Source organism: Mirounga angustirostris, unplaced genomic scaffold (assembly GCF_029215605.1).
Source record: "Mirounga angustirostris isolate CCGP_5_RB_7025 unplaced genomic scaffold, mMirAng1.0.hap1 SCAF_12, whole genome shotgun sequence".
Taxonomy (NCBI): domain Eukaryota; kingdom Metazoa; phylum Chordata; class Mammalia; order Carnivora; family Phocidae; genus Mirounga; species Mirounga angustirostris.
In genome coordinates, this window is record NW_026991720.1 from 87375972 (window position 1) to 87401171 (window position 25200).

General features: G+C 43.9%; 1 protein-coding gene across 5 annotated transcripts in view; it reads right to left on the minus strand.

Annotated features, from left to right (window-relative positions):
• Positions 1 to 24933, minus strand: part of SRPK2 (SRSF protein kinase 2) — a 245556-nt gene extending 220623 nt beyond the window's left edge. For 4 of the 5 annotated variants that reach the window (XM_064575399.1, XM_045864863.3, XM_045864862.3 and 1 more), the window contains exons 1-2: positions 24776 to 24933; positions 24631 to 24685 (exon numbers count right to left, since the gene is read on the minus strand). In XM_064575399.1, the coding sequence (XP_064431469.1) occupies positions 24631 to 24685; positions 24776 to 24791 (71 nt within the window). In that variant the 5' untranslated portion in view covers positions 24792 to 24933. The remainder of the gene's footprint in view (positions 1 to 24630; positions 24686 to 24775) is intronic. The other variant, XM_054505340.2, reaches the window with a different exon arrangement.
• Between the last annotated feature and the right edge of the window lie 267 nt (positions 24934 to 25200).

The window sequence follows — 25200 nt, forward strand, 5'->3', positions numbered from 1 at the left end:
AAAAAAAAATCAAATGGTTTTCATAATAGTACCCGGTGAAAAAACATTTAATGAAACTCTGGTTTCTTCAAGAGTCTCGTGCTCCACCAACTGAGCCAGCCAGGTGCCCTGAAACTCTGATTTCTAATAGGTGGAGAGTCTGAACATGGGATGATGAATAAGTTCTGGAGATGGACAGTGGTGACGATTGCAAGACAATGTGAACGTACTTAATGCCACTGAGCTGTACATATACTTAAAATTAATTAAATTATCAAAATGGTAAATGTTATGTTATGTATATTTCATCATGATTAAAAACAAACCCTGGTTTCAACAAGAAGGAGAAGCTTCAGGGCGCCTGGGTGGCTCAGTAGTTAAGTGTCTGCCTTCAGCTCAGGTCATGATCCCAGGGTCCTGGGATCGAGCCCCGAGTCGGGCTCCCTGCTCAGCGGGAAGCCTGCTTCTCCCTCTCCCACCCCCCACTGCTTGTGTTCCCTCTCTTGCTGGGTCTCTGTCAAATAAATAAAATCTTAAAAAAAAAAAAAAAAAGCAGCAGCTTCTATGTGAGTCATTTGCAATAGTTTATCAACCTTTTTTTTAACATTTATTTACTTATATGAGAGAGAGTGCAAGTGGGCACCTGAGGGGGTGGGAAGGTGGGGGGCAGAGGGAGAGAGAATCTTAAGCAGACTCCCTGCTGAGCGAGGAGCCCAATGCAGAGCTAGATCTCACCACCCTGAAATCACAACCTGAGCCTAAAACCAGGAGTCGGACGCTTAACTGCACCACCCAGGTGCCCCATGAACCATTATTAAGTCATTTGCACAATTAATTCTAAACTACCAATAACACAGATATCTCAAGGGTCTCAGTTATTCATAAAAAATACGATTACATCACAATTGGAAATTTTCCTTAAAAACAGAAACTTAGAAAAATGCAAAACATTTTCAAATTGATCCACAAATGACACATATTAATATTAATGACACTATAACTGCTCGGCAAACTTAATAAGTCACTGTTTGGCACAGAGAAGTTTGAAATATTTTCTAACCAAACTAGTTCTGTACAATCAGGTGATACATTTTTAAAAAGGGAATGTTTTATTTAAAGAAACATATTTGACCTTGGATCAAGGACGTCTCATAAATATCCATGTCAAAGTCCTAGGGCCAAATACTGGCTGAAGCCCAAGAAAGAGACAATGGAGTGGACACAAGAAGAAAGACCCTTTAAGTGACTATTTAATAAGTAATGCCTGGCCTAATATGTACAAGCATTATACTAAATATATCCCATGAATTCTTATTTAATCTTCACAGTAACTCTGTGAGATGGACACTTGAATTAATCCTGTTTTACAAGTAAGGAAACTGAGGCACGAGAGGGGTCAGACAACATGCTCAAGATTACACAGTCAGGACTAGACCGAGCAGTCACACGGGTCACCAAAGCCCACAGCACCTGTAGATGTCCAGGGCACATCACAGGTGTTACCTCTTGGCTACCACCTTTATAGCTCCCTGTGAAGTAAGTAGCCAGCAGTTCCATGACCCCTATTTTCAGAGAGGAAATGGGAGGTTCAGGGAGGATAAACCACATCCTCAAGAGTCTCAGGAAGCAGGCAGCAGAGCTGGGTCTGAAACCCCAGTCTTCTCACTCCTCCCCCAGTGCCTTTCCTCCTCACTGTGCCTGACCTGTGTGCTGGCTTAAAAGTATGTTCACAAATTATTTAATCTGCCTCTCTTCAAAGAGCAGAGCCTCCACTCTCCCCTCAGTAGCTCACTTCTAACCAATAAAATGTGGCGGAGGAGGCAGGTGTGAGACTTCCCAGAGGAGGTCATGAGAAGCACAGCAGCTTCCTCCCTGCTCCCTCGGATCATCACTCTGGAAGAAGCCAGCTGACATGTCGTGAGGACACTCAAGGAGAGGTCCACAAGGCAAGGAACTGAGATGTCCTGCCAACAGCCATGTCAGTAAGCCAGCTTGGAAGGAGCTCCTCCAGCCCCAGCCAAGTCTTCAAATGTCTGCAACCCTGAGCCAGAGCCGCCCAGCTCCACTGCTTCCGAATTCCTAACCTCAGAAACTATGCAATGATAAATGTCTGTGGTATTAAGCCATGTGGGTTTTTTCCCCCAGCTTTACTGATGTATAATTGACAAAATTTTAAGATATTTAAAGCATACATCCTGATGATTAAGCCATTATGTTTTAAGGTAGTTTGTTGCAAAGTAATAACTAATAGAACTAGGAAGGAAAACACACATCATCTCACATGTGACCAACACCCTACAATCAAGAGTGTAAGCTCTGCAGGTCACCTCTTAATAGAAGCTATATGACCTGGCTTAAGGGCCAAGTCCTCAGAATCAGTTTTGTCATGTGTAGTATTACAAATAATTAGCTCACTTTAAATAACCCCCCCATTTTACAATAATCTTTCCACTTACTGTACCTCTAGTCACTATGAGGACTAAAGGGAAGAACGTATCCGGCACTCAGCACGGTGCACACAATGAAGGTTTAGTAAATGTTCACCGTTACTAATTTTTTAATCTGCACTTCAGTAGCAGCCACCCCAGTCTGATAACCATGCTTCAAAAATTCCCCACTCTCCATTGGGAACACCTCCACTAGCCACCTAAATTATCCATTAGTCTTCTTTACTGGTCCTCATTTCCTCCTCTTGCACTGGACACACATCCAAACACAGCCCACGTCCGCTGGCTTCCAGCGAATAAACTACTGCAACACGGTTCTCTTCAGGTCTCCGCTAGGGCTGCTGCTCGTCCTCCCACCCCTTCAAAATGGGGTCGTCCTCAGCATTCTCGTAATTCTCACACGGCCTCAGTTAGGACCTTCTTGCGGATGGCCATCGCACTCCTAAATGTATTATCATGGCCGATCTCATCTGCGTAGACAGATGAGATCCCAGTTTCTCCAGCTCAACAGCCACATACGAATGTCTCACAAGTACCTCAAACTCAACAAAGTCTCAATTTTTTGCCTCCCCCCTTACTCCTTACGTTTTTTCCCCTCGTCCCATGCCCCACCCTGCGTCTCCTCTTATGTTCACTGACAGACCAAAATCTTCAAAGTCAGACGATGACATCTGCAAAGTCTCAGAAATGCTCCCCCTTCTGCTCTCCACAATCCTTTGAATCCTTTGAAGCACTGTGCTGGGTGCCAGGGGTACATGGCAAGCAGGACAAGGCTGCCCCCGGGAACTCACAGTCTAGCTGCTTCCAATCCACTGCCAAGTCCTAATGATTCCACCTGTGCACACGCATATTCCATCCCTCCTTTCCATTCCTCCCACAATCCCCCAGCCTTGTGCACCGGGATCACTGCAAGAACATGCGAAAATGTCTCCAAATCTTCCGTCTCTGCCACAGACCTCAACCCATCTTTCACGTAACTGCCCATTATCTTAAGCAGGTAATCACGCCACTCCTCAAAAATCTGCAATGGTTCCCACTGCTTACAGAGAAAGTCCGAATTCCCCAATGCTACCTTAGTGACTTTTCCACTCGAATCACCTTCTGCCTCCTGCTGTGCACTCCAGGTACGCACTGAGACATTCAGGGCCTCTCACTCTCCCTCACACTCAGGCCTGTTGTCCAGCTATTCCCTCGGAACGTCACAGCCTCAATGAAAACCCCCCTGGGTAGTCAGCAGAACTAACTGAGCCTTCCCTTAATTTTACACAGCACAATGCCTGTACTTCTCTTTGCTATCCCACCCTTTCTACTTTTCATCACTGCTACTTGTTTACTTGTTTATTTGCCTGTCTCTTTGAGTAGGTCATAAATCCCCGGCTGCCACTAATTAACTTGGCAATCTCGAGTAAGTCATGGCATTATCTGAGGTTCAATTTCCTCATCAGTAAAATGAAGGGGTTAGATTAAGTAATTGTTAAGGAACTCCCAACTCCAAAGTTCCATAAGGAGGAGTCTTATTTATCTTTGGAAAAGGAAGCACAGAGGAGCCTGGGTGGATCAATCAGTTAAGCATACGACTCTTGGTTTCAGCTCAGGTCATGATCTCGAGGTCTTGAGACTGAGCCCAGCATCGGGTTCCACGCTCAGCATGAACTTGCTTGAGATCCTCTCCCTCTCCCCTCCATGTACGTGTCCATTCTCTCTCTAAAATAAATAAATAAGGGGCGCCTGGGTGGCTCAGTCGGTTAAGCGTCTGCCTTCAGCTCAGGTCATGATCCCAGGGTCCTGGGATTGAGTCCCACGTCGGGCTCCCTGCTCAGCCGGGAGTCTGCTCCTCCCTCTCCCTCTCCCTCTGCCCCTCCCCCCTGCTAGTGCCCTCTCTGTCAAATAAATAAAATCTTTTAAATAAATTAATTAAATAAATAAAATCTTAAGGAAAAAAAAACTAAAAAGGCAGCACAGCACAGCTGTAAGATTAGACCTCGTGGTCAGACAGGTGGTCTGAACCCCAGCACGCCACCCTCCAGCACTCAAAAATAAGCCTAATGCTTAGCCTTTGCACCTGAGCTCATCTGTAAAATGAGAATAATAATAGTATAATCTGCAACAAAACTAAGAGGCAACCCGGAATGGGAGAAGATATTTGCAAATGACATTACAGATAAAGGGCTGGTATCCAAGATCTATAAAGAACTTCTCAAACTCAATACCCAAAAAACAAGTAATCCAGTCAAGAAATGAGCAGAAGACATGAACAGATACTTCTTCAAAGACATACAAATGGCTAACAGACACATGAAAAAATTTTCAACATCACTAGCCATCAGGGAAATACAAATCAAAACCACAATGAGATACCACCTTATGCAGTTCTAATAGCCAAAATTAACAAGACAGGGAGCAACAAATGTTGGCAAGGACTTGGAGAGCTCCCCTGAACCCTCATACACTGTTGGTGGGAATGCAAGTTGGTACAGCCACTCTGGAAAACAGTATGGAGGTTCCTCAAGATGTTAAAAATAGAGCTACCCTATGGCCCAGCAATTGCACTACTAGGGATTTACCCCAAAGATACAGATGTAGTGAATGAAGGGGCACATGCACCCCGATGTTCATAGCAGCAATGTTCTAAATAGCCAAACTGTGGAAGGAGCTGACATGTCTTTCAACAGATGAATGGATAAAGAAGATGTGGTCCATATATACACTGGAATATTACTCAGTCATCAGAAAGGATGAATACCTACCATTTACTTCGACATGGATGGAACTGGAGGGGATTATGCTAAGTGAAAATAGTGAAGCAGAGAAAGACAATTTTCATATGGCTTCACTCAGATGTGGAATATAAGGAATAGTGCAGAGGACCATAGGGGAAGGGAGGGAAAACTGAGAGGGAGACAAACCATGAGAGACTCTGGACCCCGGGAACAAAACTGAGGGTTACAGAAGAGAGGGGGGTGGGGGGATGGGGTAACTGGGTGATGGGCATTAAGGAGGGCACATGTGATGAGCACTGGGTGTTATACGCAGCTAATGAATCATTGAACACTACATCAAAAACTAATGATGGCTAACTGAGCATAATAATAGTAAGAGTATGATCTGTTAGAATTTTCAGGATTTTTTGTAACATCATTTGTTTTTTTTTATAATAGCTTTAGACAGATACAATTCCTTGATCATACAATCCACCCATTTAAATAAAGTGTACAATTTCATGACTTTTATATATTCAGAGTTCTGCAAGCATCACCACAATCAATTTTAGTGTATCTTCATCACCCCAAAAAGAAACTCATAGCTATCAACAACAGCTCCCTATTTCCCCTCCCTTAGGCAACCAGTTCTCTATTTTCCATCTCTATGGATTTGCCTCTAGAAATGTCATGTCAATATAATATCTGGTCATTCATGACTGGCTTCTTCCATTTGGTATACTGTTTTCAAATTATATCTACGATGTAGTACGTAACAGTAATTTACCGTTTTTTGTTTTTGTTTTTGTTTTTTAATTCACTGTTTTTATTGCCAAATGATATTCCACCATGTGGATTTACTACATTTTGTTTATTCGTTCATCAGTTAATGGATATTTGGGATATTTCCACCCACCATTATGAGTAATGCTGCTCTTCCGGTTTTAAGTAATAGAAACCCCAACTCAACCTGGCTTACATAACTGGAAGTCCAGCAGGTAGCCCTTGTTCAGACAGAGTTTCACATCATTTTCAGGACTGAGTCTCTCTCCACCTTTTGGCTAGGCTCTGTTCTCTGTTCATTTGCAAGATCTGCCTGGTGACAAAATGGCTTCAATAACTCCATTTAACAACCTCTCACAGTCAAACCAAAGAAAGCAAAAGCTTCTTCCAGATCCTCACGCAAAAGCCCTATGATGAGCTCTAGGTGGGCTCTAACTGTGGCTGAAACAGGCCATGCTCTATCCCTGGAGTGTGGGACAAACAGGGAAAGACCTGAATTACCTGAACCAAAAATAGATAAGGGATAATCCCCATACGAAAACTGAGGCCTCCTTCCAGTAGGATAAATGGATTCTGGACAGCTGAAAATTTAAAGAGCCCAATTTCAAGCTGTTAGAATTAAACATAAGTACCTGTTAAGCATTTAGTAGAATGCCCAAGACACAAATGCTTAATAAACGTTAGTTGCTCTATTAGCTATTTACGGATATGAGATAAACCACAAGAAAAATGATAGAATCCGACACTAAAGGAAAAAAAGCCAATCTCATACAGCTCAATGTCATATATACTCAGCTCAAAATTAAGGCATGTCCAACCATATTTGCTTTTTCATAGTGACATACAAGATTACATCTTTATCAAAAAGAAGGAATGAGGCTTATTTTCAATCTTTAAAAACTTCAGGTTACAGAATCAAGAATCTCTCCCCTTTAAGAGGGATTTCTCTGGTCTTACAGAAAATATGACAGGCAAAGCTTGGGAAAGTGAAGTCCCTGAGATGCGCAGCGCTGCAAAGCACAACACCACGGCTCAGGCCTGACACCCACCTTCACCCTTTATTAGCCAAAGTTCTCAACTCTTAAGAAATCTTTTCATGGGAAAATATCACTTTTGGGGGGGGGCGGGAAGGGGGTGTTTTGTTTTAAACATCACTTTGATTTCTTAATATTAGCTAACAGGAAACTAGAATTCCCTTTATAAAAAGTGGTTTTTCAATCTTACCCAAAGTACATTTACTTCATAAAACAAGGGATACCAAATGTTTATTTCCCTCTTAGACTCTGCCTAAAAAGGACTAAAAAGGGGCACCTGGCTGGCTCAGTAGGTAAAGTACTCAACTCTTGATCTCAGGGTCCCAGGGTCCCAAGAGCCCCACATTGGAGGTGGAGTTTACTTTAAAAAAAAAAAAAAAAAGTAAGAAATAACAAGTGTTGAGGCACTTGGCTGGGTCGATTGGAAGAGCATGTGACTCTCAGGGGCGCCTGGGTGGCTCAGTCAGTTAAGCATCTGCCTTGGGCTCATTTCATGATCCCGGGACCCTGGGATCGAGCCCCACATCCGAGCTCCTTGCTCAGTGGGGAGTCTGCTTCTCCCTCTGCCCCTCCCCCCACTTGTGTGCACACACTCTCTCTCAAATAAATAAAATCTTAAAAAAAAAAAAAAAGGAAGACATGTGACTTGATCTCAGGGTCGTTGAGTTCAAGCCCCACACTGGGTGTAGAGATTATTAAAAAAAAAAAGTAAGTAAAAACTTTAAAAGAAAAAAATAACAAGTGTTGGTGGGGATGTGGAGAAAAAGGAACCCGCTTACACTGCTGGTGGGAACGTCAACTGGTGCAGACACTATGGAAACAGTATGGAGGTTCCTCAAAAAATTAAAAATAGAAACCATTATGATCCAGTAATTCCACTAGTAGGTAAAGAAAACAAGAAAACAAAAACACTAATTTGAAGAGATAATATATGTACCCCTATGTTCACTGCAGCATTACTTATGATAGCCAAGATACGGAAGCAACCCAAGTGTCTACCAATGGATGGAGAGATAAAAAAGATACGGTGTAAGTGCATGCATGCAAACATAATGGATTATTACTCAGCCATAAAAAAGAATGAGATCTTGCCATTTGCAATAATATGGATGGACCTAGGGGATATGATGCAAAGTGAAGTAAGACAGAGAAAGACAAATACCACATGACTTCACTTATATGTGAACAATAAATGAACAAACTAAGAAACAAAAAACAGAAACAGACCCATAAACACAGAGAACAAGCTAACACCAGATGGTTGCCAGAGGGGAGTAAGAATGGAGGAACAGGAGAAACGGGTACCGTGGGGAGGGAGGTACAGACTTCCGTCATGCAATAAGTCGGCCTTGGGGATGAAAGGTACAGCAGAGAGAGTACAAGCAATGCCACTGTGACAAAGTTGCTGAATCACCATGCTGCACATCTGAAACTCATACAACATCGTGGGTCAAGTGCAGCTCAACTTTAAAAAATTTAAGCTGGCCAAAATAAAGGCATGTGCACATTTAGATAAGAAATTTTCCCCACAATTCCACAGCCTGCCTTTTCCTGTTACAAGAATCTCTAAAATACAACTGAAATATCATAAAACTAACAGCTGCCACTTACTGAGCATTTACTATGTGCAGAGTGTGTGTGTGTGTGTATCTCACTTAATCCTCCCATTTATTCTCTGAGAGGTAAGGTAGGTACTCTTAGCTCTACTTTATGATGAAGAAATTGAGCTTTAGAAAAATTAAATTATCGGGGCGCCTGGGTGGCTCAGATGGTTAAGCGTCTGCCTTCGGCTCAGGTCATGATCCCAGGGTCCTGGGATCGAGCCCCACATCAGGCTCCCTGCTAGGCGGGGAGCCTGCTTCTCCCTCTGCTTCTGCCTCTCTCTCTCTCTGACTCTCATGAATAAACAAATAAAACATTAAAAAAAAAAATTTAAATTATCTAACACCACTCAGAAAAGTGACCCCCTCAAAACTCAAACCCTGGTCAGCTACCTCTGACAGCAATATGAGCCTTAGCAAAGAATATCCAAAGGTAAACCAGACTTTGGGGAAATGGGAACCCATCACCTCTTCTCTGCTAAGCTGGGGAAGTGAGATAGCCTTTTCCTACACAGAGTTAATAGACAAAGCCCAGGATCCTCCAAAAAGTAAACGTCTCTTCGAGTGTCCCTCAACTTGATGACAAAGATGCTGCAGGTAGCATGAGGGGAGCTGAGGGAAAGAGAACACCTGCTCTTACTGTTAGACCCACAGTATTCTGTGTAAGGACAGTGAAAGTCTCCGCCTTGTAGGTACTCAAAAGCAAAACATAATACAAGTTTTCAAAGCTAAGACAGAAAACAAAGTTATACCTTTTTTAAAATCTATCTTATTATACACTAAACTTTTCTACCTGACTTAACTTCCATCCCAGGCTTACCATATCTGCACGTGACAAACAGTCCAGACCTGTGTGGCATGCCAATAGTCATCTCCATTCAGGGAAAGAGAATATATATATATTTTTTCCAGACAGTAAAGGGAAGAATTAAAAATAAGGTTCTTGTGGTGCCTGGCTGGCTCAGTCGGTATAGTGTGCAACTCCTGATCTTAGGGTTGTGGGCTCGAGCCCCACATTGGGGGATCAGAAACTTTACCTTCTGTATCAGACCCAGAATTGCTTGTCTTTCTGCAGATCAATTGGTGGTTTTGAAGACCACTGAATCACTCTAACCAGCTCAGGCACCAAACAGGGTAAGTAACTTAAACCAAGTAACTTTGATCCTTCATGAGGGAGAAAGGAAGAAGAATGAAGGCCTGAGAAATGTGAAGCTGCATCCACCAAGCCGCTGTGGGGAGCCCCACAGGGGACGAGGGGAAGGCCGGGCAGCGGGGACCCCGCACCTGCCAACTCTCCCAGAACTTTTTCCACTTTACATAGAAGAGTTCTCTGTAAAATTGTATTTAGCATTCTGCTACTGCAACGTAAGGGTGACCAACACCTGTCTGGGTGCCACACCCCTATTTTTGATTTTTTTTTTTTAAGTAAGCTTTGTGCTCAACTTGGCACTTGAACACACAACCCAAGATCAAGTCACATTCTCTACCAACACCCCTAAAAAAGTGACTTTAAAAATATTATGTACCATATCTGGAAGCTACAGAAATATAGAAAGAAGAAAACAAAAATGACTCATTGTCACCATCCAGCAAGATATGCACTGATAGGATTTTGTTAATATTTTTATATATTTCCTTCTAGGCTTTTTTTCCTTTCCTGTGTTGTTGTTGTTTTTTTAATTAATCATTGCATATATGATTTTGTATTCTTTCCTTATTTAACATTTTGTCATGAACATCTTTAATGTCCTTAAAAACTTTTTACAACCCATTATTGACTCTGTAACATTATAATCTATTTAACTAATTTGCTTAAACATTTTTCTATTCTAGACAAATGTTTCCTGTTTTTAGGCATTATAATATTTCAGTGAATACCTTTGTCTGCATTTCACATTTTTTAGATTATGTAGAGTCCTAGACTGGAAAAATTGAATCAAGGCAGTGAACCTTTTTAAGTCAAATTCTGGAAAGCTCTTGTAAAGAAGAGTCAACAGGACTAGAGCTAACCAGAACATGAAGAAGAGAAGCAATAAAAAAATAACAGCATTAGTTTGACTGAAAATGTTACACTTAAGGAAGAATAAGACAGTTGGGAAGACTTGTTTGGAGATGGGAAAAAGATTTTATTTTAGGCACATGGAATCTGAAGTAGCACATGGCCAAAAGGAGGTACATTGTAGGGAGTTGGTGCCCATCTGGGAGGCTGGGACTTAGAAGACGCATCGCATCAGGGATGGTTAGGACAGCAAGGTCAGCTTCCTGATGGAGGAGGGCTGGGGCCTCAGACTGCGGGAATGCTTGTTGGGCAAAACGAAGGAAAGAAGCTAAAGATCAGAGTAAAGAGGACAAATAAATGGGCCAGAGAAGTCCAAGGAGAATGAGATTTGAAAAAAGTTCGTTAGATTTATTCATTTAGTTCATCATTGATGGCTTTCATATTTCAAGGGTTAGTGTTCTTCTATCTGTCTTGACAGTTTATGAAGAATTTACCTGTCATGGTCTTGTCTCATCATCTGATAAAGGCAGATAATGTTATTTGTGTTGGTGGCTAAGGATTAAAGAGATTTTTGTCTTGCTCTGTTTGTGTTAAAGGTTTAATAGGACCCCCAGATTTTTTTTTAAAGATTTTATTTATTTGAGAGAAAGAGAATGAGAGAGAGAGAGAGCATGAGGGGGGGAGGGTCAGAGGGAGAAGCAGACTCCTCGCTGAGCAGGGAGCCCGATGCGGGACTCGATCCCGGGACTCCAGGATCATGACCTGAGCCGAAGGCAGTCGCTTAGCCAACTGAGCCACCCAGGCGCCCAGGACCCCTAGATTTTTGACAACAAATCTTGTGTTGTTTCCAAAAAAAAACAAAAAACAAAAAACAAACCCAAAAAACAAAAACAAAAAAATGTCTTTATCTGCGTTTGCCAGGTTTTTGAGCTCGTACCCTGCCTTGATTCCAGGAGCATTATCAGCCAAGGTTAAAAGTAGCACAGTCTAGACTTCTGGAGGCACTAGAGTAACTTGTGTGGACAGGTATTAACAAGAGAATTTTTTCTTTTCTTTGTTTTGGTGGGGGTGCCTTATTTTGTCTAGTATGTCTCCATGGGAACATTTCAGGTTGAGTTTGTTTTGTAAGATACCTCATGTACCTGAATATAAGACACCCTTGATTCTAAGTCTCCTAATTCCCCAGTGAGATTAAGATTCTCTACAACTTGAATATGTAAATCTGAGATATAGATGGAATAGTCAAATGTTTACTTAAGATATTTAATTTCTAAAGTTAATTACACATAAATTTAAATTCACAAGTGAATTTATACATTACTTTAGGAATTTCTCTTTTCCTCTTAAGTTTCGTGAAGCAGTTAAAACTGCTTTTTGCAGTTAGAAATGCGTTTTGAGGGGCGCCTGGGTGGCTCAGTCGTTATGCGTCTGCCTTCGGTTCAGGTCATGAGCCCAGGGTCCTGGGATCGAGCCCCGCATCAGGCTCCCTGCTTCTCCCTCTCCCACTCGCCCTGCTTTTGTTCCCTCTCTCGCTGTGTCTCTCTTTGTCAAATAAATCTTAAAAAAAAGTGTTTTGATTCACTACACATACAAAAATGGTAACTGTAAGGTGATGGATGTGTTAAGTAACCCGACTGTGGTAATTATTTCACAAAAATATGTAAGTCAAATCATCATGATACACGACTTCAATATATACAACTTCATCAGTTATACCACAATAAAGCTGTTAAAGTTATAAGAATCTTGAAATTGCTATATCTGAGTAATTGGTTATGGAGATTCATCACTGTCTTCCTTGTTTTATCGATTTTCAAAAAAAATTTTTTTGACTTTTTGATTTTCTTTTTGAAACATGTTAAAATGTTTTTTTGAAACATGTTTTTTTTAAACATGTTAAAAAATGCTTTTTGAATCAGTTAATGGTTTTCCAGAGCACATGGTATATACTTTTTAAAACTTAATTTTTTCCCTAGTTTTATTGAGAAGTAATTGAATACATCACGATGGTCCGATTTACGTTTACTGTGAAATGACTGCCACAATAGGTTCAGCTAATATCCATCTTCTCGTATAGATACAATAAAAAGAAAAGAAAAACAAATTTCTCCTTGTGATGAGAAGTCCTCAGATCTACTTTCTTAACACCTTTCCTGTGTACCGTACGGCAGTGTTAACTATAGTCATCATGCTGTGACTGGGAGTTTGTACATTTGGCTACCTTCCTCTACTTCTCCCATCCCCTGCCTCTGGTAACCACAAGTCCTATCTCTTTAAAAACTTCATTTTTTAGAACAAGTTTAAATATATGGAAAAGCTGTGAAGATAGTCCCAGGAGAGCCTGTGATATTTATTTCAGTCTAACCTGAGGTGCATCACTCTTGACTCCATACAGGATACTGACACTGGATATTTGATCCAGGCTAAAGCTAACTGTTTGCAAAACAATGAGACATTTGTTTTGTTTTGTTTTTCCTCGTTTGTTTTATGGAATTACATTTGTTATTACAATTTAATGATTTACTTGCTTTTAAAAACAGTTTTTAAAAACAGGCTTGAGTACAGCGTTAATGAGGCCATAGCTTAAGGAATAGTTCCAAAAATGTGTTGAATTTACTTGCCTCCTTTTAAATTGATTTTATGGGGTTGATGTCTCTAAGCCTTCCAAATTAGTATTGATTACAGTGATTTCAGCCAGTTCCCCCAGATGGTTCTCAGAGAAGAGTGGCTTACACTCCTCCCCCATTCTGTCTGACCAGCTCCTCTGGGAGTGATCTTCTGTCCCCTGCCATCAAGCCATCGAGCCTAGCATTCCCATAATCCTGATTGTTCCTTTCCTCTTGTCTTGGAGATTTTTTCCTTTATTATGTTAAAGATAGGATAGTTGAAAGAGCAGTCTATCATAAGAAACGCTTTGTAAGGACTGGAGTATAAGGAAACTCTTTTTTGAGGGATAGTTTTCGGGAAAAGACCATGTTTTATGTATTTGGGCATATATGATACTTTATGCTGAGTTCTGAGCCTTACTAGATAAATCCTGCAAAATGTATTATGTAATGTTTTGCCCCCAATATTTGAATTCAGTTCTGCATTGAATATCTTTGTGGTCACACTGCTTTGCTAATAATCAAATTAATGATTGATTTATCAATTCCAGGGTGCATTTATTTCAGCTATCTCTTGGACAAATAATTAATGTAAATATTTTTAGACACTGTAATTCTAAAGTCAGGGTCTTAAAATGTGGGGCCTAAAAAGAGGCCCGAGATGGAACACCCTGATGAGGCTGTTGAATGTTTTAAGCTTTGATACGTTGTAACCCATGACTGTTACTCACTTTAGTGGAGCGTAGAGTGTGGGGGCCGTGTGGGGGCCGGCATCCCCCGTAGGACTGGACATTTGTAGATGTGCCTCTGGAAGGGCTGTGTGACCATGCAGGTTAACGAGGTAGGGTGCGGGAAGGAGTAAAGAGAAACTTCAACCCAGGGGTACCTCATAACCTGGAGCAGAAGTTTGAGATGAGGAAGAGGGAAGGTGGACCGTGCACTTGGAAGGAATTCCTGGCTCCTGGGACTCCCGTGCCTGGGCGTTGGCTTCGGTGCCAGCTAGGTGCTGCCGTCGCTCACATGGGGAGTCTTATCCTCCTGCTTATTTTATTTCTAGAGTATCTCACTGAAAGATACTTTTTTGAGGAGGAGGTACAATGTGTTTTATCCCCAAATGGGTTGTAACCAATGTTACTTTCGGCATTAATGCGGAATTGACTGACCGATAAAAACGCGCTGGGTGAGGGCTGTGGGTCTGAGAATGCGGTGCGTGGCACCCACTCCCCTTGCTTGTGCTCTCTCTCTCCCTTAATAAATAAAATCTTTAAAAAAAATTAAAATTAAATAAATAAATAAAAGTCACTTTTTAAAATGTGTTTCTAATTCAAGACTTGTCAGGTCTCCTTAAATTAATCTACAAATTCAATTACCTCAAACCAAACAGCAAAAGCAAACTGGGGGAGGGACTTAGAATTATAATCTTAATGAATACATATGCAAGAATTGCCTAAAAAATTCTAAAAACAAGAGTAACAAGGTGTTTATGGGAGATGGAGGAGAGCTTCCAGCCTACCAAAAAACTGTAAAATGTATTCCAAACTACAGCAATTAAAACAATATGGAACTCCAGCAGACAGAGAAGTGAACATACTCAGTATGTGGAAATGCAACACAGTTGGGACAGCTGGATATGTCACTGAGAAAAAAATAGGACAGCATTAACACCAGAAGCCTATTAACAGCCAACCTTTCCTGCACTTACCACAGGTCCACAACCCTAGGGGCCAGATGTTACTCCACTCCAGTTTATTTTTTTAATTTTCCAAAGATAATACAGTACCTATATAGCGTATTATGTAACATTTCTGCAAGGTCTGGGAACATGTTTTTCATGCAACCTATAGCCTTCCTCATCTCAGGGAAAGTCACTGTCCTCATATCCAAAGCAAACCTGTCTCTGATCCTACCCCTTCCTGTCAATTCAGGGTTTCTTTTTTTTTTTTTTTTAAAGATTTATTTATTTATTTGAGAGAGTGAGAATGAGAGAGAGAGAGAGTACATGGGGGGGGGAGGGTCAGAGGGAGAAGTAGACTCCCTGCTGAGCAGGGAGCCCGATGCGGGACTCGATCCAGGGACTCCAATATCATGACCTGAGCCGAAGGCAGTCACTTAACCAACTGAGCCACCCAGGCGCCCCAATTCAGGGTTTCTGCTCCAAAATCCCCCCTGCCAGTATTTTCAACCTCTCCCTTTCTACTGACTCCTTACCATCTGCTTAGGTGGGGGGGGTGGGGGTGGAGAATGTCCCACTTCTCAAGAACCACTCCCTCTACCTTTTCTCCTTTACACAAAGAAAGGTTACTCAAGGAGTAATTTTTTTTTTTAAGATTTATCTATTTATTTGAAGTGGGGGGGAGCAGAAAGAGAGGGAGAGTCTTAAGCAGACTCCGCACTGAGCTCAGAGCCTCAGGCAGGGCTCAATCTCATGACCCTGAGATCACGACCTGAGCCAAAACCAAGAGTCCCACGCTGAACTGACTGTACCACCCAGATGTCCCAAGGAGTAATCTTTTAAAAAGAAAAAAAAAAAAAGACTCCGACATCCTGTCATCCCATTCACTCAAGCAAATCCACTGGTCTAAAAGCACTAGTCTCTAATGACTCCCTAACTGCCAAAATCAAAGGCCAAGATTGGGGCTCATCTCTTGAACTTTTTTGCAGACCATGACTCTGGTCTCTGTGAATCACCTTTCTCCTGGTTCTCCTCTCTGGCTCCTCCTTTACCACAACCCTACCTGTGGCCTTCTTCTGTTCACACTCAGCACCTTCAACCAGTAGCCACCAACAGCTATTCCTAACAACTCCCAATTTGCATCTCCTAACCACAGCTCTTCCCAGCGCTCTAGGTGCAAACACTGACTAGTTATCTTTAACTGGACTCACCCAGACACCTCTAAGAGCCTAACCAGAGCCATCAGTAGCTTTTCCCAAACTGGCTCTGCATTCCCTATCCTGAGGAATGACAACACCATCCACAAATTTTGCTAATTCAGAAACTTGGGATTCATCCTAGACCCCTCCCACCTACCTCCCATATTAAATTGGACACTAATTTCAATGAATTCTACTGCTTCCTTAATAGTCACCCGTCTCCCGAAGCCTCCTCCAAGAGCCTCCTAATAGATCTCCTAGCCTCTAAGGCATTCTCCACACAGTAGCAGAGTAATCTTTCTAAAAATCTCAACCTGGGCCTCTTAACAGCTACCCAATCCCTTGTCAAGTTCCTCAGATAGATGAGCTCCACTCATGGGTCACCACACCCTGCACCCCAGCCTCTCCTACCTGCTTGACATTCCAGAAATACAAGCACGCCATTTACACTTCCACATGTTTATACCAGCTGCAATACTGCTTCTGCCTGGAAGGCCCTCACCCTGCCCCCTCTTACTTACTTGGCAAGCTGCTACTGGCTCTTCTAAGAATCAGTTTTTAACAGGGGCGGCTGGGTGGTTCAGTGGTTAGGTGTCTGCCTTCGGCTCAGGTCATGAGCCCAGCGTCCTGGGATCGAGCCCCGCATCGGGCTCCCTGCTCGGCGGGAAGCCTGCTTCTCCCTCTCCCACTCCCCCTGCTTGTGCTCCTGCTCTCGCTCTCTCTCTCTCTCTCTGTCAAATAAATAAATAAAATCTTTAACAAAAAAAAAAAATCAGTTTAACATAACTCTGAATCTACTAAAAACTTCTTAACTGTACACTTTAAGCAGATGAATTTTATGGTATGTAAATTATATCTCAAAGTATCATAATTTTCTACAAGAAAAAAAGACTTACAACCCAATATTTAAAAGGGCAAAAGACAAAACAAGCACTTCACAAAATAGGAAATTCAAATGACCAGTAAACATATGAAGAGATGTTCAACACCATCACTCAGAAAAATGCAAAACAGAACCAAAATGAGCTATCAATATATACCCAGAATAGCCAAAATTAAAAAGAATGACTCCATCAAGTGTGGCAAAGATGTAAAGCAACCGAAACTATCATACATTGCTGGTGTGAGAGTAAAGTAGTTCAATCAAAAGTTCAAGTTCAATCAAAGTAGTTCAATATCTTTGCCCTTACTACTAACACTAAGTATATACCTATTCTGTAACCTAGCGATTCCACTGCAAGGGCTTATCTCCAAGAGAAATGAATGCAAACGTCCACAAAAGAGCATACACAAGAATGTTTATAGGTGCCTGGCTCAGGCGGCGGACCGTCCAACTCTTGGTTTTGGCTCAGGTCATGATCTCAGGGTCGTGGGATGGAGCCTCCACCACCACCCCCCTCATGAGGCTCCACACTCAGCAGGGAGTCTGCTTGAAGATTTTCTCTCTCTCCCTCTGCCTCTGCCCCTCCCCCAGCCCACTCTCTCTCCCCCAAATAAATAAATCTTAAAAAAAAATACTACCATCAGTTACAAACTGTATGGTAGTGAGCACTTCTTTAAAAAACAATGTTTAGGGGCGCCTGGGTGGCTCAGTCGTTAAGCATCTGCCTTCGGCTCAGGTCATGATCTCCAGGTCCTGGGATGGAGCCCTGCATCGGGCTCCCTGCCTCTCCCTCTCCCACTCCCCCTGCTTGTGTTCCCCCTCTCTCTGTGTATCTCTCTGTCAAATAAATAAATAAAACCTTTAAAAATAAAAAATAAAATAAACAAAAAAGAATGTTTATTCATAATGCAGAATTATTCAGAATGCTTTTTATTCATAATGACCAAAACCTGAAAAAAAAAATCCTCCTCATCAACAGAATAGACAAGTAAATTGTGGTATATTCATTCAATGGAATAGTACAGAGCAGTTAACAGTGAACTACTGGTTAGCTGCAACAACATGGACGAATCTCACGGATCTGTGAGACACACAAAAAGTATATTCAATATGAAGAACACAATCACAAGAGTATACACTATATGAAGTTCAAGAACAGGTAGGTAATCAATAATGACAGATAAGAGCACAATGGCTACCTCTGGGTGGCAGGGCACAGACTGGGGAGAGGCTTGAGGAACCAACCTTATGAGGGAGGTCCTGGAAGGGTTTGGATCTTGATCTGGGTGGTGGTTATAAGGGTATGAATACACGTAAAAATCATCAAACTATACACTTAGAAGTAGTGCACTTTACTATACACATACACAGATACCCTATAATTCAGTAACACAAAAATGCACAAGTAGTCTATAATTAACACTACTGCATTATATACCTGAAGAGAGTAGAGCTTAACTGTTATCACCACAAAAAAAAAAAGAAAAAAGGTAATTATGTAAGAGGATGGAGGTGTTAACTAACCTTACTGTGGCAGTCATTTCACAATTTCACATGCATTAAATCAGCATGTTGTACACCTTAAATTTACACATTATACAGCAATCCTATCTCAATAAAGCTGGGGAAAAAAAACGCACAAGTAAAAGGATAATACACCAAAATAACTGGTGGACCTACAACTGATGTTTATTTCTTTAAATCGTTCTGTACTGGGCGCCTGAGTGGCTCAGTTGGTTAAGCGACTGCCTTCGGCTCAGGTCATGATCCTGGAGTCCCAGGATCGAGTCCCGCATCGGGCTCCCTGCTCGGCGGGGAGTCTGCTTCTCCCTCTGCCCTCTTCCTTCTCGTGCTCTCTGTCTCTCACTCTCTCTCTCTCAAATAAATAAATAAAATCTTTTTTAAAATAAATAAATAAATAAATCGTTCTGTACTGTCTGAATTTTCCACCAAGACTGTATTACTTACTTCTAGTCATAAAAAAAAAAAAAAGCTATTTCATTAGAGTAAGAGTAGTGCTAAAATTAAACAAGGTCTTTTCCTAAAGCCTTCCCTTACCAATCAAAGCACCACGGCACCTAAATCACAGTGCTTATCACAGTGTCCCACAAAGGTCTACTGACCATGAGACACAGACAGCTCTCCTACTTGCCAGTCAGAACTAGGCTTTATTTCTCTTAATATTCCTAGCATACAACACACTGCCTAGCACTGGGAATCTGCTTCATATATGTTTGTTATACTGAACTGTATTGTAGAAAGCAAAAATACTTGCTGAGTAAACAATGTGTTAGCAAAACAAGAAGTCAAAAATAAGTGATTACCTTCCATGGGAGGTATTCCAAGGTCATGCGTTTGTGAGCTTGAGTTTATACTACAGGAAAGGGTTGAGGCTTACCCAATAAAGATATCAACTTGCATGACAGCATTCCTAAATTGTCTCACCTGTGATTTACCGACCCAACGCCACCAATCCCGTGCCTATCATTTTCTATACCAGTCAGAACCTAGACTACAGAACCCAGACAAGCAATAACCTACAGGATCCACCCACCAACAGAAAAGTCAAAAGCCCAAAGGATCCAGCACAGAATCCCATCACCAAAAGCACACACACAGATCACAGATACCACACAGAGGAAGAAAGAGAGAGAGAGGGAAAGACACACATCAAGAGACCAAGTTGCTAACTTGCTAGAAAGTCAAAGTACAAACATAAGTCCTCCAGCAATCATTCTCTTGGGTATTTATCCTACAGAAATGGAAACACATTCACATAAAAATCTGTAAACAAATGGTCAGCAGCTTTACCTGTAAGAATACTAGGGGCGCCTGGGTAGCTCAGTGGTTAAGCGTCTGCCTTCGGCTCAGGTCATGATCCCAGCATCCTGGGATCAAGCCCGAATCAGGCTCCCTGCTCAGTGGGAAGCCTGCTTCTCCCTCTCCCACACCCCCGCTTGTGTTCCCTCTCTCGCTGTGTCTCTGTCAAATAAACAAATAAAATCTTAAAAAAAAAAAAAACTGGAAACTATCCAAATGTCCTTCAACAGGTCAATGGATAAACTGGTACATTCACACCATGAAACACTATTAAGCAGTAAAAAGAAATGAGCTACCGACACACCCAACAACATGGATGAGTCTCAAGGGCACTGTGCTGAGTGAAAAAAGAGAATCTCAAACAGTTAGATACTGTATAACTCCGCTTATGTAACAGTCTCAAAGTGGCGAAATCAGTGATGGAGAACAGATCAGTGCTTGCCAAGGGTTAGGGCTGAGGGCAGGGTCTGACTCTTAAAGGGTAACAAGAGAAGCTCAGCACAGAAGTCTGCTTGAGATTCTTTCCCTCTCCCTCTGCCCCTCCCCCTGCTTACAAGCTCTCTCTCTCTAAATTAAATATTTTTAAAAATAATTTGACTATAGGGGCGCCTGGGTGGCTCAGTCGTTGAGCGTCTGCCTTCGGCTCAGGTCATGGTCCCAGGGTCCTGGGATCGAGCCCCGCATCCGGCTCCCTGCTCCGCGGGAAGCCTGCTTCTCCCTGCCCCACTCCCCCTGCTTGTGTTCCCTCTCTCGCTGTGTCTCTCTCTGTCAAATAAATAAATAAAATCTTTAAAAAAAATAATAATTTGACTATAATAATTTATAGTCAAAAAGTGGAAAGAACCTGAATGTCCATCAATGGATGAATGGATAAATAAAACATGGCGTATCAATACAATGCAACATTTCTGGCACTACAAAAATATGAAGTACTAATACATGCCTCAACATGGATGAACGTTGACAGCACTATGCTAAGTGAAAGAAATCAGACACGAGACTGATATATTGTATGATACGATTTATATGAAATACCCAGAATGGGTAAGTTTGTAGAGACAGAAAATAAATTAGGAGCAGGGGAGAATGAGGCATGAGTGCTAAAAAGTATGGGGTTTATTTTTGGCGGGGGCGGGGGGGAGGATGCAAATGTTCTGGAATTAATCATTGTGATGGTTCCACAACGTTGTGAATATACTAAAAAGCAGCAAATTACACACTTTAAAAGATATGTCCTAATGGAAAAGTTACATGCATTAAAAAATATAAAGATCCTTAAAAAATATTATTCATACATTCATTCACTCATGCCCCAAAGCAACACTATGCCAAGCCATATGATTTAGCTAATTCTTGAGATTCATGATCGAAATGACACTGTAGTCCTTCCCTGCTGCCTGTTACACACAAAGCAGGTCAATTAATAATTAGCAAACTAAACTCACTGGAACAATCTGACGAGATTAAAATTTTGACTCAGCTAAGTAGAGAAATCTTAATGCTATTCCTGACAACTACAAATTCCAGCGTACTAAAAAAGTAGGATACAGGAACTGGCTCAATTCATAAAAGCTCACTGAATGAAAATGAATGAAGAGCCAGCTTGCGTATACAAGTAGATAATGACAAAAGTAGATCATATTACATCAAGCCAGGCCCATGTTGTCACATAATTTAGGTTTGCCACTCATTATATTTATACGGTTTAAAATTAGATCTATTACTCCTTTTCTTCCTCTGGAGGCTTAACCAAAAAGCAAAAACACTGGGCATCAGGAGACCTGAATTCTGGTGCAAACGCAGCTAACTGTGTGACTCTCACCTCTGTCAGGGCTGCCTGTAAAACGAGGACTTCTCCTCAGACCAGCCGGCTCCTGAAGGCCCTTCCACCACTTCTCTCTGGCACCGCTGCTTGCACCCTGAACCAAGCAAGTCACTATGGTTTCCCACACAGACAGAAGGCCAGCTCCCAGCCTCTACTTCTCCCCTACCCTTGACAATCCGTTCTCCACAGACAGCCAGTGCTCTTTTTAAAACAGGAACTGATCCTGTCACTCCCATCGGTAAGCCTCCCGATGGCCTACAGGGCAGGGCCCTACCCACTCTCATCCTCCCCTGTCATCATCATCTCCCAAAGCACTCCAGTCACCCTAACCTTTGCGGTCCTCCAACATTCTTAGCCCATTCCTCCCAAAGTCCTCTGCCACACTCCCATCTCTCCTCCTCCTCATTCTAGTTTCTGTTCAAATGTCACCTCCTCAGAGAACTGAGTGTGGACTCTAGTCCCAGGCTGCCTATAGTCAACTTTGCAGCCGGGCATGTTGCTTGCCCTTCTGTAAAATGGTGATTAACAACAGTGCCTACCTCAGTGTTGTCACAAGGGGTAAGAGGCAGTAAAGCTAAATGTCATCTATCACTATTACTTAAGACCTCCCATCTTAACGCCCCTACCTCATAGCACTATCTGAAATGGCCATCCTGATTTGTCTTCTTCTTTGGGGTTCTCCCCCAATACCCACAGAATGTGACGTTCATGGGGAGCTTTGTCTTATTTAAAGCTCTATCACCATCTCCAAGGAAAGACATGCAAATACTTGTTGAATACATGAATAAATAAATCATATCGAGCATTCCTTTAAAATAATGTCTTGGGACGCCTGGGTGGCTCAGTTGGTTAAGCGACTGCCTTCGGCTCAGGTCATGATCCTGGAGTCCCGGGATCGAGTCCCGCATCGAGCTCCCTGCTCCGCGGGGAGCCTGCTTCTCCCTCTGCCTCTGCCTCTCTCTCTCTCTCATGAATAAATAGAATCTTTAAAAAAATTTTTTAAAAATAAAAATAAAATAAAATAATGTCTTAATTCAAAGAATTAAGCAAAAAATGGCACTGCATTTTATCAGTTATATAATTGGGCTGGTCTCCTCTTGTTAATTACCTTGCAGACCAACCAATTTACTTAGCCATTGCCTGGGGGCTTTTCCCTCAAATCTTATCACATAAATACAGTACACAATGGAAGAATCTGGAAGGTTAATCTGTGAGAGTAAAAACTGTATATTGTGGATATATGCTAATTCTTTATAAACATACCACATAAATCCAAACTGCAGTACACCAAAAAAGGCTCTTGGCCATTAGGAAAGTCATACCCTGAAATATAAAATATGAAACACATGTTGACTTAGTTAACTAAGTGCTTTTCTACATGTATGTCTACACATAACATACACACATACATATTATACATACATACATACAAACACAGAGCCATTCCCAAAACTGGGGACATGCTTTTTTCAATTCCTTTTTACATTTCTAAACATAATGCACTATGTGAAAATAAATGCTTTAAATTTAAAGTTGTTTTTAAAACCCAATACTCAGGATCCTAAACGTTACAGTTCTCCTTACTGATGGGCTTAATCTCCCAACGTTCAAAGGAAATCCCAAATTTAAGGCCCTGACCTGAAAGCCAGCATTAATTTTCTAAAGCATCTCAAAGTACCATGTCCATTCCGTTCTAATGTCTTAAGAATCCAAAATCAGATTTTTACGTACCAGTTCCTCAAGTCCTTAATAAGTATTTTCCCGTCATTATAATAATTTTTTAGGAAAGGCATTAGTATATCGAGACCCCCATTTTGAGAGACCCTGAAAATACTTCCAAGTTACAGTCCATCTGGAGTGAACAAAAATCCTGTCATGATACATCGCCACGTCAGTAATGCCTCAGGCAGTTTTCATAGAGAGCATGAAATTCACCAGGCGGCAGAGACCCAGGCGGACAGGAAGGGGAAAAGCCTAGGAAGGCCGCAGAGTCGTCCCCCAAAGGAAACCGAACAAGGAATGCTTCGTGATTTTCAAGATCACGGACTGCCATTCCCTGAAAGACCAAAAACCCTCCGAGTATCCCTTGCTCAAAAGGAGGAGGGAAGCCACAAATCTAGGAGCAAAGACGCTGAACGCTGGTCGGCTTTCTAAACCTGAGAGAGGAGCAGGAGCGACGCGGCGGCGCGCTGCGGTCTCGCAGCCGCTCTCCAGGAAAGGCTCCTCGGCGCCGGCCGCTCCCACTCCGGTCCGCGGCGCGGCCGGCACGTTGTAAATACCACCACCCTACTCATCAACTCCCCGTCACAACGCGGGCTGCCGAGCCGCGCCGGGGACCGCCCGCGCACACGCCCACCGGTCCGCGCAGCGCGACCCGGGCGCAGCCGCCGCGCAGCAAAGGGACGCTCGGCCCGAGCAGAAAGTTTCGAATAAAAACCCGAGCCCCGCACCGCACAGGTCTCAGCGCTGAACTCGCGCCAGGAACACGCCCGAGGCAAACCGCTTGACAACCGGCTCGGGTTTTCAGCAGAAAAGGCCGAGAGGCGGGGGCCGGGGAGGAAGAGAAGGCCACACACACACTCACTCACTCACACACTCACACACTCACTTTCTGGCTCACTCGGCTCCTCTTCCTCTGGGGCCCCCGTGCCCGGGTGCGAGCCACGCAGCAGCCTCACGGCCGCAGGCGACGCGGCGGGGCCGGGCCGGCGGACGCCAGCGCCCCTCCCGGGAAGGGCCCGCGACCCCCGGGCCAGCGCGGCGCGCAGGGAGGGCGCGCACGCCCCGCGCCTCCGCGCCCGGCCGCCGCCGCCCCCCCTTCAGCCCACTGCCGCCGCCGCCCCGGGCCCGGGGGCCCGGGGGTCCGGGGATGCTCTGCGGGCCGGCCGCGGGCTCGCACGCGCCCCTCCCCCGCCCGCCCCTCCCCCAGGGCCGCCCGCCGGGGCGCGCAGGAGGCGAGCGCCGGCGTCCCGGGGATCAGCCCGCCGGCCCTGGGGATCCGGGCAACTTTCCCCTGCGTGGCCGCGGGCTGCCCTCGACTGGGCGGGGGCACGGACCCCGGGGCTAGCGCGGCGCGGACTCACTTTTTCGGATGTTTCTCTCTTTTCGGCCTCCGCTTTCGGGCCTGAATGGCCAGCACTAGGGAAAGAGAAGACACACATTAACGGTCGGGCCGGCCGGCCTGCGGGGCCGCGTGGCGGGGAGGAGGGGACGCCGCGGGCCACTCACCTTTCCGGGAGCTCATCCCGACTTGGCGGAAGGGGGGCGGGGGGCTTCGCGGCGGCGGCAGCGGCGACGCGGGAGCCGAGCCGAGTCGAGCCGGGCTGCAGCCTCCACTCGCTCCGCCAGCCGGGAGGAGGCGGGAACCGCGCCTGCGCCGCCGCCGCAGCCGCCGCTCCCGCGGGGGGCCCAGCGAGACCCGCCCCCGGCCGGCCCCGCCCCCGGCCGGCCCCGCCCCCGCCCGCCCGGTGGGGTCCGGACCCCCGCGCCGAGCCTCTTCGCGCGCGCCGCACCCACCCACCTGCCCCACCTGTGCAGAAGGGACTCCCCGCGACCACCGCCGCTCCCGCCCACGGCGTCCCCCGCCCCCGCCTGCGGCCCGGGCCTCCGCCTCTTGCGCCCCCGCGGCCGGCCCAGGCCTCCCGCCTCTCTCG